The following is a 20119-nucleotide window of genomic DNA, read 5'->3' on the forward strand; positions in this document are numbered from 1 at the left end:
TGCAGACCATGGTGAAGCGGGTTGTCCCCCTGCAGCCCATGGAGGGGGTGTAGATGTCCGCCCTGGGGCAGAGGACCCCACGCCGTGTGGATGTATGCCTGAAGGGGGCTGTAGCCCGTGGGAAGCCCGCATCGAAGCAGGTTGCTGCTGGAACCTGTAGCCTGTGGAGGAGTGAATGCCCACACTGGAGCAGGTTGGCTGGTGGGACTTTTGTGATGCTGCGAGGCATTCACACTGGAGCAGTTTCCCCTGAAGGACTGCACCTCAGACTCACGAGGGGTGAGTTGCCCCTCGTGAGGTGTCTCACGTTGGGCAGTTTGTGATGAATTGCCCTTCGTGGGACCACTCATGCCGGAGAAGAGAGCGTGAAGCTTGTCTCGCGTGAGAGGGACCCCACAATGGCCCTGGGGAAGAGTAAAGTCCTCCTCCAGAGTGAAGAAGCAGTGGAACCAACGTCAGATGAACTGACCGTAAACCCCATTCCCTGTCCCCATGTGCTGCTCGAGGGGAAGAGGTGGAGAAACTGAGATTGATGTTAATCCCAGGAAGAAGGGAGGGATGGGGGGAAGGTGTTTTGCTTTTGAGATCTGTTTGCTTTTTCTTATTTCTCACTACTCCTCTCTGATTTGTTCTCTTAATAAATGTTATTAATTTCCCCAAAATTGAGTCTGTTTTGCCCAGGACAGTAAATGAAAGTGATCTCCCTGTCCTTAACGCAAACCTTGAGCCCTTTGAAATATTTTCTCCCCCTGTCTAGCGGAGAAGGGAGACTGAGAGACTGACTGTGTGGGCACCTGGCTGCTAGCCAGGATCAAACCACGACATGCACCAGAGCTAGATACCTCATCCAGCCTGGAAACTAGTACTTCGAGCCACGGAATCATATGCTCTGTGAGCACCATGGACAGCGACTGCTCGCTGGGAAATTCAACTTCATACTACCCACACCTTGGTAGTCAATATACTAAACTGTTTTATTAACCGGTGTCCCGCTAGGACTAGGTTAGACTAAACTAGTCATTTTGTTGAGATCGAGTGAGGTTCAGCTCACATTTCATGATGAATTCAACGATGTTATGGTTTTATTAGTTCGTATGACTTTTTTTACAACAGTTGTTTGGAATGACTGTTGTGTGACTGGTTTCTGTTCTGTTGAAATAATTTTCCTAATGTTGAACTGCCATAGCAATTAAGTTTAAATGTACTGGAATATGCTTGTTTGTGGTTTCATTCTGGAGATGTTGGTCTTAATAGTTGTCACTTCCTCCAGAACAGAAAAATCTGTAGGTATTTGTAGCCAATCATCTTTTGCTGTTATTACATAGATAGAAGTATCTGGATAGTTTACATGTAGAAGTGCATGTAACAATGGTCTCTAAAACTCACCTAATCAGTCAGCTTGCCTGAGACTGCACTACTAGACTTCAGTTATTTCAACAAGAGCAAGTTGTTCATTCACTTGTGTCTTCTAGTCATACCCAAGCATTCTAAAGGCCAGGCTTTTTCATCTCAAACATGACCAAACAAAGATCATGGTGCATCTTGCTGGTATGCCTTTCCTATTGCATATCTTCAGGCAGGCAGCATCCTTCAACTCTTCCGGCTAGTGCAAGACAGCTGTAAAGCAACAGCATGAGACTGTGCTTTGATGTTTGTTAAAAATTGTAAATATTCTGAGTTATGTCCAGATGCGAAGAAACTGAAGGAAGACTTCAGCCTACTATTTATGCCAAGCATATGGAGATGTGTATAAGCTGGTTTATGTAGGCTTCATTATTGTCTTTTGAACTTAAGGTGTAGAGATTTCATCTTCATTTTCACAAACATGCTTACTTAAGGTAAAGATAACAGTTTCAGAGCAGCTACACTTCAGACCACTTTCACTCTCTTAAGTCTTCAAGAGTTCTGTTGATACAGAACTAAGAAAGAATGAACTGGGCAAAGATCACTAAAGTTGCTTTAAAAACATCTGCAGTTTAAAATAGCACCAGGCTTGCTGTGTTAGGGAAACTTTTCACAGTTATATTCAGGCTCCTTTTCTGGAAGTGATTGCATATAGAGAATTCAGTAGGTTTTGCATGCGTTTGAATGTATAAACTTTGTTTAATTTTTAAAATGGTGCAAAAATATAATTTAGGCCAATGGAGACTATTTTTGTGCTGTTTCCTAAGTAAAGGAAATTCAAGATGCATTTCTAGATCAGCACCAGTTCTTGGATGCTGACATGATTATGAACCTTTCTCAGAATAAATGTGGTTTATATCCAAAACTTCTTGGAATTTTGGATTTGTTCTGAATCAGAAGTTGGACTCATGGAATGGTAGTATTATGAAGCATTCTAATGTTACAGTTGTATTTGATGCAAATAATTTGTTATATTGTTTAACAATTTTATCTCATCTGATTTGCTTTGTTCGTTTCATTGAAATTGGCCTTGTTACTTCAATAATTATTCTCTAACAGGAGATTTCATCTGGGATATATCATTTCCTAGGGCAAGGAGTAGAATCCTGCTCAAAATCATTGAACCAGGACTGTTCATAAACACGACAGGTCCTCTTAGCATCATTTCCAAAAGACTTAATTTCCTGTTTCCCAGGCTGCAGGTGATGGTTTCTAGTTCTTTATGGGTTTTCTTTGATGAAAGCTTCATTATTTGTAGTTCTGCTTTTCTCAGAAATGTCCTATATATCCTGTCAGAAAATAATACAAATTCTTAATCAGAGCGATTTGTACTTAAAGGGAAATAAAAGTCTACCTACTTGCGCTAAATCTTAAAGCGTGTTGGATGTTTCTTTCCATTCAAATGGTGCAGTTGTATTTAACAGAACTCATAATCATTTCAGGAAGCCAAGATATTTGCTTAACAAATTCTAAGAAGTTGGGTACCTGCTGGTTAGCAGAGAATCCTAGGAGAAGGATACTTGTCATCGTGTCGTCACTTTTTTTAAACCTGAAAAAAGAATTGGGCATTGACTTCTTAAAAACCTGTTCGTGTGGTTTGAATATTTTGTGAAGAAAGTTGTGTTTCTGGAATCTGCATAGGTAATTTTCAGCTGTTTGCTTTGAGCTGTAGTTCTGAAATTTACTGAAATGGTTGTTGGTGTCTAAGAAAGCATTGCTAACAAGTAGATTGAGAAAATAGTACTCCCTGCATTGCCAGATAATACTGTGACTAAGAGGTGTTAGTACTAGATTGAAGAGGAGGAGCAGGACCCAGACCAAATGGGTAAATGAAAAAACATTGTTTTACTAGTGTGTCTTATTTCTACAGTATGTTCAATGGAATCTGCAAATAGGAAAGTCTGTTTTCTTACAGCCTAAGCTGCTTATATGGTGACAGATTTAGAAGAAATATATTTTGAAATGTAACATTGCTGTCTATTCCTGTTGTTTTAAGTGAATAAATTGATGCAACAATAGAATATTTACCTCTTTGTTTTATGAAACAGAGCAAAGCTGCAGCCTCACAAAATCACAAAATTCCGTGATAAATATTCTACTGAAATTGCACATTTTTTTCCTTGTTTTTGGTGTGTTCTTTTTAATCTTGTTTCCAAGAATATCTGTGCAGAGGTGATGAGTTTTTGGTGCCAGTGTGTCAGGTAAAAGAGGACATTTATATGTAAATTAAAGTTGATAAACATTTTACATTATCTTTTCATACCAGAGACTTGGCTCTTCAATTCCTGAGGCTCAAACAGTTCCCTCTTGTACAGCTTTTGAAATTGACTGTTTGAATAACTTCATTACATTGTACTTTGCTGAAGCTTTCTAGAACTACATGATCCATTATAATTGTTTTTTCCTCCCTTCCTCTTATCTTTTTTCTCTTCTGTACAGGTGATTTCTATTCACTCCTTTCCAAGCTGCTAGGAGAAAGGGAAGATGTTGTGTATGTGCATAAGCATAACCCTACAGAAAAGGCAGAATCAGATCTTGTAGCTGAGATTGCTAACGTAGTCCAAAAGAAGGATCTTGCCAGAGAGATCAAAAATCATGATGAGAGGGACAATACTATTCTTGTCAGAGACAGAATTCACAAATTTCACAGACTAGAGTCTACCTTGAGGCCACCAGAGAGCAGACATTTCTCTTTACAACAGCCTAAACATGGTGAGGGAAGCTGGGAAAAAGAACATACAGGAGGTGGGTTAGGGGTTAATTTTGTACAATGAAATGCGATGTAAGAGCTGTGATCCACATTAGCAAAATCTGAAGGGAATATCAGTTCATGCTTGGAAGTATTTTATGTGACAGTTTTCCTAATTATGGAAAAGTTTTTCCTCTATTACCTCTATTTTAGAGGTATTTCAGTGGGATTCTTTACCCCTCCATATGGGAAAAAGTTATAAACCACTGGCAAAACACAGATACTGATTTGTAACATAGAGTATTCTTTCTGCTCTCAAGACTCAATGATTTGATATCAACTGAGCTAAAACAATGTAAACCCAGGATATAGTAGTCATGGGAAGTGAAGAATTTTCTTAATACAAGTAACTACTATAAAGTGGTCACTGGAATAATCAATGAATGGTATGAGTTTTCTGATTACCTTGGCTTGTCAGATACAGGGTTTTATAAAATTTAGTGCTGTATTTCTGTTGGACATTGTTTCATTCAGAAAGAGTGATAGCTAATCCTGAAAAATTCTTGAGAAGTAAATTTTCTGCGTATTTGTTTCAAATTGAGCTTGGCTATCCAAATATTTTTGGACAGGCTCTTTGATGGTACTAGGATTGTAATTCATTCCCTTCAGGTTTCTATGGCAGCAGAAACCATGGAAGCATTGCGTTTGTTTTATTTGCATTTTGGTCTCTGTGATATTGATTGTGCTTAGTCTTACTTGCTAATGTGGAAAGCCAGATAATGCAGCATGTGGCGAGTATCTCATGACAGAAACTGATATGCATGCATGAAAGTCATCTGTATGCATAAGCTGTAGCAGCACATGCTTGCTTTTGTGTTGCAACCGGCCAGCTTGATGTTTCCAAGTACTGTTGTAAACAAATATAAATCATTTGCCATCCATTTGATTTTTATTTCAGTTCAAAATGTTAAGATGTATTGTGTCTGCTTATGTGATAGTCTGTTACAGTGTTCAAATTCAGAAAACCAAAGATGAGGACTTTCTAGTGTTATGCTAGTCAATCAAATGAGAGCCTGTTAACTTATTGGCATAGGGGCAAAAAAACAGGTGGGATGTTACTATGTGCCTGACATAAGTGTAAATCATAAATAATTCCTTAAGTGGCACTGGAATTAAGTGCTTGGAAGAGTAATGTTTGTAGCATTTCTGCAAAACCTGTTTGTTCAGATTAGACTAATAGCATGTAGTGTATAGAAGATAAAATAAGAAATTTTCCTTCTGTTTTTACTGATGCAGAGGAGTGAACTGATTAAATGACTTAGCACACCATATAGAATGAATTCTAACTACAGAAAGCATTTGCTCAGCTTTATTAGTATCTGTAGATTCATTGTGGTTGATTTTTTTCGTGGAGAACTAATTAATAAATGGACTTTCAAAAGATGCAATTTTGAGTTACAGCAAAAAGGCATACTGAAATTATCTTAATTAGCATAAATTTAAAAAAAATCGTGATACTTCTAACTGCAGAAATTCTGAACTGCAGAAGCTGTCAGCACTAACTTTTGGCAAAGGAATTTTTGTAACAATAAAATATTTAAGCACAGGTTTAATTTCTGTTTGGGGAAGCATGTACTTATTAGAAGAATAAAAGTTTCCATTATACAGTTTTCCTCTTCAGAGGAGGAAGTGGAGCATAAAGTGTTTTAACTTGTCTTGATTTAATAAAAAAAAAAAGCACCCTTCATAAATTTCTTTACTATACTGAATTAAAAAAAACACCTCAATATTTCTTAGAACAAAACAAATTCACTTACGAAACTGTTCAAAAATCACTAGAATTAAAATAGTTTCCTATTTTTAGTCTCACAAGTATTCCAATTTTTAACATGTAACTGGCCTGAAATAACAACTGACCGATATGTTGAGTAAGGTTGTTACAAGTGTTATGTTTGTAACTATTTACTAGTGCTCTTCTTGTACTTTTGTTATCTTGTTACCGTGAGACTGGTCACTAATCAGTCAGGTTGTTAAACATCACTGCAGCCTATACAATTATGCCTCTTAATTGAGGCAAACTATAATTTTCTAGATGTTAAAACTCCTTTGTGCAGTGCTTACGTATATTTGTCAAGATTTAAGTGACTGCTTTGATGGCAGGGAATAAATGCAACATGACTAAAATTTGTAATGTTAAAAGCTTTAAGGAATTTCTAGACAGTAAATTGCAATTTTGCCAATAAATAGGGCTTTATTCTTTCACTTGTAGAGAGATTAGAGCGTGATTTGTGTGTTCTAATTCTAGGTAATTCTTTATTGTTTTACTGATGAAAAGAATTACTCTAAATATCTGATACTCTAGAAATCTCAACAACATAACTAGTCTGTTTGTATTTTGTAAAGTAATTGTAAATTATTTTAATGGAGAAAAGTAATTTACTTCAGATTCAAAACTGTTACATGGACCACTGGTTATGTCGGGAATTAATAATCAGATAAATGAAGTCTACATTTAGTGAATTTTTGTAAAAAGATAGTTGTCTTAAGATAAACCTGTATCGAAGGACTTCTAGTATGAGGCATTCAAAGGGAAAAGAAAAAATAAAATAATAAACCGATAGTGTGAGGAAACCTTAAGGCTGTAGTTCTTCTGATTAGATCACTAGATTGTATTTCACTGTACATTTGTTTGTGCCTTTTGAGAGACTGAATATTACGGAGGTAAAAGTATAGGCTATGTTTAGCCTTTTAATTTTTCTAGTGTTTTTTGGGAAAAGGCAGAGGCTAAGGGGCACTGTAACATTAAAGATACATAAGTCTTCTGCAGGTTAACTTGGACTGACAATGGGGTGTGCAAGTGAGGAAGCAGAACCTGGATTTCCATCCTTTTATTCCTTTCAAAATCCTCATGTCCATGGATATACCTGGTACTGCACCTGCTGTCACCAACTGAACTGTACAGGAATTTGAATATATATAATTTTTTTCTTAATTTTATGTTAGTTTGAAAGATTTGTTCAGTTAAAATTGCTACAGAGTAGAATTTCTTGGTTTAGAAGTTTCTGATTACTGTCAGATTCACTGCAGCTGCTAATTGCCTTAGATTTTTCTTAGGTTTGTGTTTCCTTAAAGAGTTTTTCTGTCACGTGCTCTAGCTGTGGTATCTAAAACTACAGAGGTAAAACTTTTCCTACTGGAAGATTTTAAGCAGTGATTTTCAGAGTCACAAATATGATTAAGGAAGGGGGAACATCTCCCATATGAGGAAAAGCTGAAGGAGCTGGGTCTCTTCAACCTGGAGGAGACTGAGGGGTGACCACGTTAAGGTTTATAGATATCTCAAGGGTGAGTGTCAGGAGAATGGAGCCAGGCTCAGTGATGTCCAGTCATAGGACAAGGGGCAGTGGGTACAAGCTGGAGCACAGGAGGTTCCACAAAAATATTAGGAAAAACTTTTTCCCTGTGAGGGTGACAGAGCACTGGCACAGGCTGCCCAGGGAGGTTGTGGAGTCTCCTTCTCTGGAGACATTCAAACCCACCTGGACACGTTCTTGTGTGACCTACTGTAGGTGATCCTGCTCTGGCAGGGGGCTGGACTAGATGATCTTTTGAGGTCCCTTCCAAACCCGACCATTCTGTAATTCTGTGTGATTTTTCTCTTTTGTATGTGTAGAAAATGCTTTTCCCGCTACCCTATCCTTGCTGTTACTCCTCAGACTACGTCTCTTCCAAGTGAAATGGAAGTGAGGGTATGCCTATCAGAACAGCTATGTTGCACAGGTGACCTGAAGATTTTGAGCATAGTTTCCCTTTTCATAGTGACTTTCATTAGGAAATTGCCTCCAGCTGAACCCTCTCAAACTCCGTGGGTGCTGGATGTGAAATTGTGTAATAGTCCTTTTTTCAAAGCGCTGATGCCCTGGCATGTGAATGGGTGTATGTGTTTCCCCTCCCTAGATGGTACCCCAGGGGCTGGATTTCAGGATCACACCAAAACATACAAACTTTGGATGACCTGAAAGGTGCAAAGCACAGCATGATGCTGTCAGACACATTGAATACTAGTGAAACAGCTCCAGCTCCACGTAGCTGCAAAGCAGTTGCTTTCTGTTCACCTTCAGTTTGGCCATACATACAAGCACATAAAGTCTGCGCACTGGAAATACCTGAGTTATGCTGAACAAACTAATTTCTGAAAGGAAGGAGTGATGTTTTTCCTGACATTTAGAAGGCATTTTAGGATTTGTTGTTTGTTTTTTTTCTTTTCTCAGAATTAGTGAAATTCGTCTTGCAATTACATTTTTTAATGTGGGGAAAATGGTTCAATTGTCTCTCAATAGTGCCCGAGCAGCCCTCTTCCAAAGAGCATTTAAGCAGTCTCTTTGTGAGAAATTGATGCATGAAGCCAGCGCTCTGCAAATTTTTCAGAATTTGGACAGTTAATGCTTTTAAGCAGAGTAAGTCTATTTTTGTATAAAACAGAGATTGAAGTAAACATCTTTTTATATTTTTAACTCTATGACTTGAAACTAAATTTTTCGTCCTTAATTGAGGAGTTTTACAATTCAAGACAAATGCAAGAAGTATCTGACTTTTTAGTAGAGGTTCACTTGCCAAATCCAGTGCTGTTCATTTAGTGTGAAAATCAGATTTTTGTTATTCAAAAAATATCCAATATTTTTTCTTAAAACCAGTGTTTTGTGATCTTAAAGTGACAGATACTCTACCCTTTTTCATCTTTTTCATCAGATTTAAAGATCTATTTCCTCTTCCTGCCTATAATAATTGGGTTAGGATATGACTGCTATCTGAAAGTAATGCATGTGTTAACTGTAAGAAATGTCTTAGGCAGACTTCACAGAATTACTTTTTTATTTGCTTCTCATTGCTGTTTTCCTTCCTTGTCTGTATTTTCTTCCTTGATGTTCAAAGCTTTTCTGAAAAAAAAGGTCATGAATCATCCACTTCTGATATGGAGTTGGTTTGGTGATTCATAGTAATTGTAACAGACTTTTTGATAAAACACTGATACGTTAACATTTAAATTGACCTGATGGGTTTGGATAATGGTTACATATTTCTGTAATCTTTCAATGTAGAAAGTATTCACAGAGCTGCTAAAACTTCTAAGTTCTGTGTGCCTGTATCTTTATAAAATGGAGAAAATACTGGAGTCAAAAGCAGTTTTGACATTTCTGTCATCCTATGTGTAGCAGGATGCCAGTGCTTGTGCATGCTGTACTATAATAAAAATGTGCTTGGAGTTAAATTGCTATGCATTAGTGGAAATACTGCATGTAAGAAAATGTCCACGTAATTCCAAACAGGCTGTACTAAATGCCAGTTAACCATGTTGTTTTACTAAATATACTACCTGAATGTTTGTCTTCTGTTTATTTGTTTCTTTGGTCAGATTTCCACATAGAAGAGGCTGTGGAATGGCCTGGGTTAGTCCTCAAACTAGGCCAGGTTTCTGGTTTGGCTCTGGACTCTGAAAATAACCTGGTTATCTTCCACAGAGGTGATCATGTTTGGGATGAAAAGTAAGTAGAAAGTCAAACTGCTGTGTGCTGTTTGTGTATCTCCTCAACAAGAGAAAAGACAGACTGCAGATCCTTTTCCATTTAAAATTCGGTTCTTTGGCCGGTGACTTTGAGAGACTGAGAATGGAAGTGGTGACTCACAGTTCAAGGTGATGGAGATACTAGGTCTTTAGACAGTAAGAACGTGTCTCCAGAGCAAAAAGAACATAGCACAGTAGTTCCTTAAACAGCATGACCGTGTTAGCATGATAGTCACTGAGCTTAATTATCCCTGCTTCTCCATGTTTTAGTAGATTTAAGACATGTAAAGCTAGTTCCAGTGTATCTTAATTCCTTCCAGTGTTTATGTCCACTGAACAAATCTGGATTTTTACACGGCACTCTCTCAAAATAGGCTTTGTTCTACTCATTTGATAAAATTTACTACGTTTAATGTCACTCAAAACAACAACAAAAAAGTCTAAACTCTAGAACGGCTATTTTTCTAGTATTTGTAAAGTAACATACTCAAAGGCACGTTATTTTAAGAGCAGAACATTCCACATAGAGTATAGTGTTCTCATCTGTACAGTGCTCTTATATCTTTGAGCTTTAAAATAATATGTCTAACTGGTTAGGTGAACACTGTGGAAAAAATACCATTAAATCATAACAGAGCGCTGGGAAGTAATGGAATTAGTCTTTAACAGAAAGTTTTGTAGTTCCCTTTTTAAAAGTACTTTTAAAATCTTTTTAAGTAACTGAAAGACTAAACAGTAGGGTTTTTCTCGGTTCTTGATTATTAATTTTAAGATAATATAGTTTCTGAACATTGGAGGGGGCAGCTTTCTCAACCTTTTTGTAACAAATAATGCTTAGAATACTCTTTTATGAAGGAAAGTAAGTTCTTTGGGCTTTTAGCTAAATAACAGAATCCAGCAGATAAAGCAATCATTTATGTCTCCTACATTATATCCGTGATCTCTCCAGGTCAAGTGTATATAAATATAGGCTATAAAATTTGAAATGATGACGCATGCCGCAGTTTGTATTACTCAAGCTTCAAGTAAAAGCTGGTATTGATTTGTTTTCTTTCATCCTCCTACGGGTGAACATAAGTGCTGTTCTTTGTATCATTGAGGAAAGAATTGAAAAAGTACTTGAAAGCAGGCTGGCAGTTTTAATAACTTTTTACTTCTAAAATGTGCATTTTGAGTTTCTGGTAACTGAGGTTACCCACAACCCAGAGCACAGAACTGGAGTTTGAGACAAAGCAGTATTTGGAAAGCCTGCAGATTTTAAACAAAACCAAAAATAGCAAGTGAGCATAATGAATCAATCATGCTAAGAGACAGATTGAACTTCAGTATTCCTTATAGTGTGGGTGCAGAAGAAGATGAGGGCTGTGGTCTGGAGTCTGGAAATCCATGTACCTTCCAGCTGTGCTCAGTAACACTACAGGTTGGCTCAACTCAGCCCTGTCCCTGACAGCAGCCATTGTTCATATTCGGAGTTTTTCTAGCCTATGATTATCACACTTGCCAGGAAAATGCTTTATTTTATATTTAGTATTAGATTGTTAATCTGTACATCAGTACTGTCTGGGAGCTGGACATATTCACCGTCATGTGAGGATTGAAATTGGAAGAAGGTATAACTGCTTGGCCTTGTAAATGTGATTGTCAGCATTCAGGCATAGAATCATTAAGGTTGGAAAAGACCACTGAGGTCTTCAAGTCCAACCATCAGCCCAACACCACCATGACCACTAAACCATGTCCTAAAGTGCCACATCTACATGTTTTTCAAACAGCTTCCGGGATAGTCACTCTACCTCTTCCCTGAGCAGCCTGTTCCAATGCCTCACCACTCTTTGAGTGAGGAAATCTTTCCTAATATCCAGTCTAAACCTCCCGTGGTGCAACTTGAGGCCATTTTCTCTCATCCTATCACTAGTTACTTGAGAAAAGCGACCAACACCCAGCTCACTACAACCTCCTTTCAGGTAGTTGTGGAGGGCGATAAGGTCTCCTCTCAGCCTCCTCTTCTCCAGGATAAACAATCCCAGTTCCTTGAGCCATTCCTCCTAAGGCATGTTCTCCAGACACTTTGCCAGCTTCGTGGCCCTTCTTTGGACATGCTCCAGCAAGTTGATGTCCCTTTTGTAGTGAGGGGCCCGGAACTGCACACAGTATCCTGAGTGCAGCCTAACCAGTGCCAAGTACAGGGGCACGATTACTTCCCTGCTCCTGCTGGGCACACTATTTTTGATACAGGCCAGGACGCTGGCCACCTTGGCCACCTGGGCACACTGCTGGCTCCTGTCCAGGGCCCTCTCTGCCTGGCAGCTCTCCAGCCACTCCTCCCCAAGCCTGTAGCGCTGCTGGGGGTTGTTGTGACCCAAGTGCAGGAGCTGACACTGGACCTTTTTGAAGCTCATACAGTTGACCTTGGCCCATCAATCCAACCTGACCATATCCCTCTGCAGAGCCTTCCTACTCTCCAGCAGATTAACACTCTCACTCAGTTTGGTTTCATCTATGAATTTACTGAGGGTGCAGTCAATCCCCTCATTCAGATCATCCATAAAGATGCTAAACAAAACTGGCCCCAATACTGAGTCCTGGGGGACACCACTTGTGATCAGCCACCAGCTGGATTTTGCTGCATTCACTACCACTCTCTGGGCTCAGCCATCCAGCCAGTTTTTAACCCAGCAAAGAGTACACCTGTCTAAGCCATGAGCCACCAGCTTCTCTAGCAGAATGCTCTGGGAGATGGTGTCAAAGGCTTTACTAAAGTCCAGGTGGACAATGTCCACAGCCTTTCCCTCATCCACTAGGTGGGTAGGACCAAGAAGTAGGATAAGCTGCTGTTAACTGAAGATAGTTATGGGCCTTCTGTAAAGACAGTCACACATGAAATTCTAGTTCATTTCAGAGGGGTTTTATTCACAAGTTGTTCAGGTTTTGTTGTGGGATTTTTTTTTCCTTGTGGAGCACAATTATTCAATATATAGGAAAGCTAGTGTTAGTAGGAACTCTTGAATAAGAAAGGCTAAAACTTCTGTAGGCCTGTTTATGTATTATGACTTGAACAGTGTATTTGGAAAACATGCCTGTGGTTAAGCTGCTGCTCCATATCTTTTGGCATAGAGAAGAGGCACACAGACATGTGCTCAGCCATTTAGCCTTCTCTTTTTATTTTTGGGTACATCAGAGGCATATGAGATAGCTGGGGGACCTTTTTGTGGGTTGTACTGAGAGGAAGGAGCATATGTGTTCTCATTTTTCAGTAATAAAGATTTAAAAAATGTGTATTTGAAAGGGATTTATCATGACTGTTGTATGGGGGAGAGATAAGTTATCAGAATTCTAAGTTAATTATTATCATAAGCTGCAAATACACAGTTGAGTATAATATTCCTTACCAAATCATAAATGTGATGAATCAATCAAGCCTGAAAGCCCAGAATTTATCTCCTCTGTACCAATGCTTTCCCAGCATAGGATGGAAACAAATTAAACAGAAATTATCTATGCTCTTAGGCCATGCACAAATGTTTCCAATGCATTATTAATATATGCCATAAAAGCTGGCCTCTCACTCAACTAAATATAGCTGGATGAATGTTCTGTGTTGTTTCATAAGGCACCTTCAGTCTGCATTGGAACACAAAAGCCGTTATGAAATGACAAGCCCTATAGTACCGGAGCAGTGTTTCAGTGGCTGTAGCATTCCTTCCATGCATGATTTTTTTTAAAAAAAATTGTTTGAAGTAAGTTATGTTGTTCTCCCACATATTCTCCTCAGATTCAGAACAGTCTTTGCTATGTGGAGCGTATGCTGTTCTGAATGAAAAAAAATAGAACTATTCAGCAGGCTAAGCAGTGAATCATTTGGAAGTTATTTTGCATTTTGTGTTGACAAATTTATATTATTCACACAATTTATAAAAGACGTAATGAAGAATAGAAACTACATTCTTGTTACTGCATTCTTAACAAGCTTGGCAAGTTAATGTGGGCTGAACACAGTTCTACCAATATCCAGTGATGGATATTGATCAAGAATAGTGCTCAGGGTTGTGCCTTCAGAGGTTGTGAGATCTAGTGGTTTGTCTAAATTTAATGTCTAGCCCACAAGAAGAACATTAGATGTAGCAATAAATTGTTTATATTGGTGTGAGGTGGACAGCTGAAAAGCAGAAAAATAGCTGTAGAATTACTTTGGGGTTAGAAATTAGTAGTGGCACTATTTTTGTTGTCTTTGATAGCAAATTGCAGAAGCTGTTAGAAAACCATGCTGCAGTGTAATATAATATATAATAGTAAGGTGTTGAGTTATTTTGTTCGGCTGGTCTTGGTCTTTCTTCTTTTAAGCTAGCAGTAGTCAGCGTCATTTGTGTACTTATCAGTTGAAACAAAGGAACATTGATCTCAAATGCTGGGAAGGGAAGAGTGACTGTGATTCTGTAGCATGCCAGCCTTCCTCCTAGAAAAGGAAATTTGTCATGAAGGAGATGCATGGAAGATCACTCCCATAAATTCATCAATAGGCTGTCTTTGCCTAAAATACCATACAGTCTCTAATTTACCCTGAAAGCACTCAGTTCCCAGGAGAGGTGTGTCGTTGTTAGCAGGGAATACTCCTAACAGAAATCTGGGCAGCACTGTTACTAAGAAACAAAATCATAATAAGGGAAGGCATTTTTTTTTAAGTTGTCCAGATAGCCAATACAATCTTTCTGTGGATTGTTTCATACAATGCCTACCACTGCGAAGATTTTCTTTTGTGATTAGCTGTGCTGATTCATAACATTAATAATACTAGTTCAGTCTGCCCGGTGTTGATTGTCCAGTTGTGGTCATCCATACCTAGAGCAAGTCCTCAAAAGTACTAGACTGTTTTTTTAAACAAAACCAGGAGAACTTGGTACAGAAGATTACTGTCAGTAACGGTAAAGAGTAAAACACCTGCTAATAAGCAGATAAACATCAGTAGGCCGTTGTGTGCCAGTACCATTTAAGTCTTCCTGTAGCCTCATGGCAGTGTTTAGCAGGGCTTCGGTATTAGTAGCTATTGCCTTGTGCTTAACCATTCATAGTGACAAGGATTTACTGATTTTTCTTGGAAATTAAATAGTCACAGATAGTTACCATATGTAGTGGCAATATCTAAATACTATTTTCTTTCATTGTAGCCTGCGCAGAAATTTAAAGATATCCTCTCATAGACTTTTCTGGTTATATATGAAGCCAATATCGCTTTTCCACATTGAAAATTCTAGACATATAAATATTTAATATTATGAAGAGGTGAGGCTGCTAGGACTGTACAATATGAAGTTTTAATAGCTTTATTCATATCCTTCTTTGTGACTACAAAGTGTATTCTTGTTTACCAAGTTGCATCAATCATAGCTGGAGTTCTCTTGGGATAAACAAATGGATTTAAAAAGAAGGAGAAGGAGAAGGGAGTATGTATTGTATTTGCAGAGTTTTCATCCACAGTCAAATTCCATTTTCTACCTTTTAGACTTAAACTGTGTTCAAAATATTTTACCCTTTATTTACCTTCACTAGAAAATGCTGGACATATATTTCAACAGATTAGCGTAATAGCCAGCTTCTTTGAAGGAGTACAGGCTATATTTTTTATTTTTGTTAGGCATATTGTAATTTTATATCTAGTAAACACCTTCTGGAATGTTAATCACAGCTCTTAGTGTCTGAAATAGTCACATGTTTAAATGTTATTAATATATTCCACTTTTCCTGAAAATTGAGTGTAGAGTTTTGGGGAAGAATATGCATCAAATCCTTGTCTCTTGCAAGCACGCTCTGAAAAGTGTAAGAACTTTTAAGACCTGTATCTCAATGTAGTATGTTCTAGCAAAATAACTGAATTGTATTTGAAAAAAACCAGGCTAAATCACTTGATTTCCTACTTCTGATTTACCACAGCAAAGAAAAACAAAACACAACACAAAACCGAGTTGTTTTGCTTGCTTCATTTAGGATTATTTTATCTCTGCTGTTTTGATTTGGTGTTCCCGAGGTTTGTGAGTCATAACCTCAGTAGGAAATGCAGACATACAACACTACAAGTCTTAAATCATACAGTAATGTAATAAAGCTTATTTAAAGAAAAAAAGAAGCCAGTAACACCACAATGGAATTAAACTACAAAACTCAAGTTACATGTGAATTGTTCGTCAGTGAAACCTTCTAATGCTGACTTTCTGTTCCACTATTTTTGTGTAGTTCTTTTGATAGCAAATTTGTTTATCAGCAAAGAGGACTTGGGCCAATTGAACAGAACACAATTCTTGTCCTGAATCCAAGTAATGCAAAACTGCTTCATTCCACAGGAAAAAGTTTGTGAGTAATTTTTGCTTTTATTGATAGAACTAATGTTTCTGTATATTTGTCTATGTTTAGCTTATATTCAGGGCTGAACTGTAGCAGTTGTTATGTCACACCAAGCCAAGAAAGGGAATCAGGAAAAGAAAAGGAGACGTTCTCATTGAAATGAGAACGGATTTAATGAAATTGCAAAACTGATATTAATACTAATGCAAATATACAGTATACAAAGTTGTACTCAGCCCAGTAAATGTACAGCAGTCACAGTAAATGGGGAAGCAGAATCGTAAGCAAGCCCCTCCAGGGACAGCAACCCTTGAGATGAAGGCAAGGAGGAAGAGGAGCCCTTGTCCTCAGCAAGCTTCTCCCAGCTGCCCTGGCTTTCGCCCCTCCCAGCTTAAGCTCCTGCCTGAGTTGAAACTGCTGATGGCCTGCATAGCACGACTGGCTTGTGATTCCATCCCAGCAAAAACAGGACAGCATTTTACTTTAGAAAGTCCCCAAATCTATTTTCACCCGTGTTTTGTATTGCGTTGTGTGATTCTAGCCTCTGAGTTTATTTAAATTAATAAATAAATTATTATTAAAAAGTCAACAACTAATAAAAGTAATTTGCTATCTTTACCACCTCTGCTTTCTAACAATTCATACAATTTCACCTACTAGTCAGGTTAACAGAAATGCAGAGCTTATGAGTAAAGTTACCAAATATTAGGCCAAGTGCACTACTAGAGATCAGCTGAATTTCAGAGCTGAGACACTTATCAAGAAAATTCTATTCAGGAAGCTATCTTTTGTGCATCTGCTGTAGAGCATTTGTTGATCTGTTTAGGTAAAAACTGAAATCTTCACATTTACATAAATCTTTCTGAAAGTTATTTTAAATTGATTCTTCTATATTTGTGCTTGCAGATTTTATTTACCACACGGTTTGAGTATTGATAAGAATGGTAACTACTGGGTCACTGATGTAGCTCTCCATCAGGTATGTTTTTGAAGCATTAACACCAGAACTTAATATTTTGGCAAACAAAAATTTTGGTTTCCTAGAGGTTTGTCATAAATTATTTATGTAAGCCTGTTAAAATAAATATTAGGAATATGCCTACAGAAATTGACACCTGTGACCTTCATGGAATGTAGTTCAGTTGAATAATTTGGTACGTGGCCGTAGTATTCAGAAATTATAGTATCTGTTTTAAAGCAATGACTCTTTTGAAAAAGAACAGATTTTTCTGCTACATCTTTGCTTATCAATTCTCCGTTGTACTTAAATCCAGACTGTGAAGCTAATTTATTTGTTGTAATAACAAGAAATGTATATTTTAGGCAGAAATTGCCTAGAATCAGCAGAATCATAGTCAATATGTAAAGATTATGTTTGATGTATGAATTTATTTTAAACACAGTAATAGATATTTTTCCAAAGGTACTCATCCCTCTTATTCTTCACCTTCCGTAACTGAAACCTCTTCTCTTTTCCCATTGACTAAAATAAAAGGTTTTCAAACTGGGAGCAGATAACAAAGAACCGTTACTCATCTTAGGAGAGGCTTTACAACCAGGCAGTGACAAAAATCATTTCTGTCAACCGACTGATGTGGCTGTGGATCCTATCACTGGCAGCATTTATGTCTCTGATGGCTACTGTAACAGTCGAATCATCCAGTTCTCTCCAAATGGATTGTACGTGATGCAGTGGGGAGAAGGTACAGGTCAGAGATCTTGATAATTTACCCATACTACTGTTTTCATGAACTCATCATAAACCATTAGATTGCTGAAGTTACTGTTCGTTTTATTTATAGGTATCTGTTACTGAAAAGCCTTCTCCACTCTAGCTGAATTCCAGCTTTGTGATTCCTTTCCAATTCTATCTCTTGTATATATACAGCTACTTGTAGTAGTTAATATTAATTAAAAATTAAAATGAGAATTTTTTAGCATGCTTTCAGTATAAGTATTGGTGCAACATAGTAGGATGGCTGCTAAAACTGAAGTGTTGGAATGGAAAGATACAGACTCTCTAGGAAGGACAGGCAGGGGAGATGAGGAGGGGTTATTGCCCTCTGTGTCAGTGACCAGCTGGAGTCCATGATGCTCTGCCTGGAGATGAATGAGCTGACCAAGAACTTACGGGAGAGATGGGAAAGCAGACATTATAATGAGGGTCTGGTACAGGTCACCTGACCAGGAAGACTGAGGGGATGAAGCTGCTATAAATAGATAGGAGCTGCCTCACATTAGCAAGCCCTGGTCCACATGAGGGACTTCAACCACCCCAATATCTGTTGGAGGGACAGCACAGCAGGACATGAGCAGTCCAGGAGGTTCCTGGACTACATTGATGATGACTTCCTCCTCCAAGTGATATAGGACCCAGCAAGGAAAGGTACCCTGCTGGACCTTTTTCTCACCAACAAGGAGGGGCTGGTGGGCAACATGAAACTCAAGTGCAGACTTGGCTGCAATGACAATGAAATGGACAAAGTCAAGATCTTTAGGACAACAAGGAGGATACACAGCAAGCAACTGAACTTCAGGAGAGCAGACTCGTCAAGATTCTGCTTAGTAAAATATCATGGGGTAAAGACCTGGAAGGAAGAGGGTCCCAAGAAAGCTGGTCAATATTCAAGCATCACCTCCTCTAAGCCCAGGAGTAATGCATCCCAACAAAGAGAAAGGTGGGCAAGGGTGCCTGGAGGCCTGCATGGATGAACAAGTTGCTCCTAGAGACTATTATTTGCAAAAAGAAAGCCTACAGAGGGTGGAAACACGGAGAGGTAACCTGAGAAGAATACAAAGATGGTGTCCAAGCAGCCCGGGATCAAGTCAGGAAAACTAAGGCCCAGACAGAATTAAACCTGGCTGGGGACTGCAAGGGTAACAAGAAAAACTGTTACAAGTACGTCAGTGACAAATTGAAGAACAGGAAGAATATAGGCCCTCAGCAGAAGGGAACAGGCGACTTGGTCACAAAGGATATGGAGAAGGCTAAGGTACTCAGTGACTTTTTTGCCTTGATCTTCAATGGCAAGGGCTCTAACCACACCATTCAAGTTGCAGAAGGCAAAGGCAGGGACTGAGAGGATGAAGATCCACCCACTGTTAGAGAAGACCAGGTTCATAACCATCGAATGAACCTGGAAGTGCACAAATCCATGGAGCTGATGATATTGATCCATGGGTCCTGAGGGACCTAGCAGATGAAGTTGTAAAGCCACTTTCCATCATATTTGAAAAATCATGATGGTCTGATGAAGCTTGCACTGACTGGAAAAGGGGAACCATTACCCCCATTTTCAAAAAGAGAGATAATGAAGATCCGTAGATCTACAGTTTGGGTCAGTGCCAAGCAAAAATACAGACTGGGCGTCAGACTGTGAGCAGCCCTGCAGAGAAGGCTGGTTTTGAATGAAAAACTGAACATGAGCATGTAATGTGCACTTGCAGCCCAGAAAGCCAGTCACATTGTGGGCTGCATGGCTAGCAGGTCAAGAGAGGTGACTTTGCCCCTCTGCTCTGCTCTCATGAGATCCCACCTGGAGTCCTGTGTTCAGCTCTGGGACCCCCAACTTAAGAATCACAGAATCACAGGATGTCAGCGGTTGGAAGGGACCTCGAAAGATCATGTAGTCCAACCTTCCTGCCAAAGCAGGATCACCTACATTAGGTCACACAGGAATGTGTCCAGGCTGGTTTTGAACGTCTCCAGAGAAGGAGCCTCCACAACCTCCCTGAGCAGCCTGTGCCAGTGCTCTTTCACCCTCACCCTTTTTCCTCATGTTTTTGTGGAACTTCCTCTGCTTCAGCTTGCACCCGTTGCCCCTTGTCCTATCATTGGACATCACTGAGCAGAGCCTGGCTCCAGCCTCCTGACACCCTTTACGTATTTGTGAACATTAATATGATCACCCCTCAGTTTCCTTTTCTCTAAGCTGAAGAGACCCAGCTCCTTCAGCCTTTCCTCATAAGGGAGATGTTCCACTCCCTTCATCATCTCTGTGGCTCTGCACTGGACTCTCTCAAGCAGTTCCCTGTCTCTCTTGAGCTGAGGGGCCCAGAACTGGACACAATATTCCAGATGTGGCCTCACCAGGGCAGAGTAGAGGGGCAGGAGGACCTCTCTTGACCTA

General features: G+C 39.0%; 1 protein-coding gene across 1 annotated transcript in view; it reads left to right on the top strand.

Annotated features, from left to right (window-relative positions):
- The window catches only part of PAM (peptidylglycine alpha-amidating monooxygenase), a gene marked incomplete at its 5' end in the record, with an annotated part of 66130 nt that overhangs the window by 32998 nt on the left and 13013 nt on the right, over positions 1–20119 (top strand). Inside the window, 5 exons of the mRNA XM_009876614.1 lie at positions 3844–4149; positions 9507–9636; positions 15882–15998; positions 16896–16968; positions 17485–17692. Of these exons, the coding sequence (XP_009874916.1) occupies positions 3844–4149; positions 9507–9636; positions 15882–15998; positions 16896–16968; positions 17485–17692 (834 nt within the window). The remainder of the gene's footprint in view (positions 1–3843; positions 4150–9506; positions 9637–15881; positions 15999–16895; positions 16969–17484; positions 17693–20119) is intronic.

This window comes from Apaloderma vittatum, unplaced genomic scaffold (genome assembly GCF_000703405.1).
Source record: "Apaloderma vittatum isolate BGI_N311 unplaced genomic scaffold, ASM70340v1 scaffold449, whole genome shotgun sequence".
In the NCBI taxonomy this organism is placed as follows: Eukaryota; Metazoa; Chordata; class Aves; order Trogoniformes; family Trogonidae; genus Apaloderma; species Apaloderma vittatum.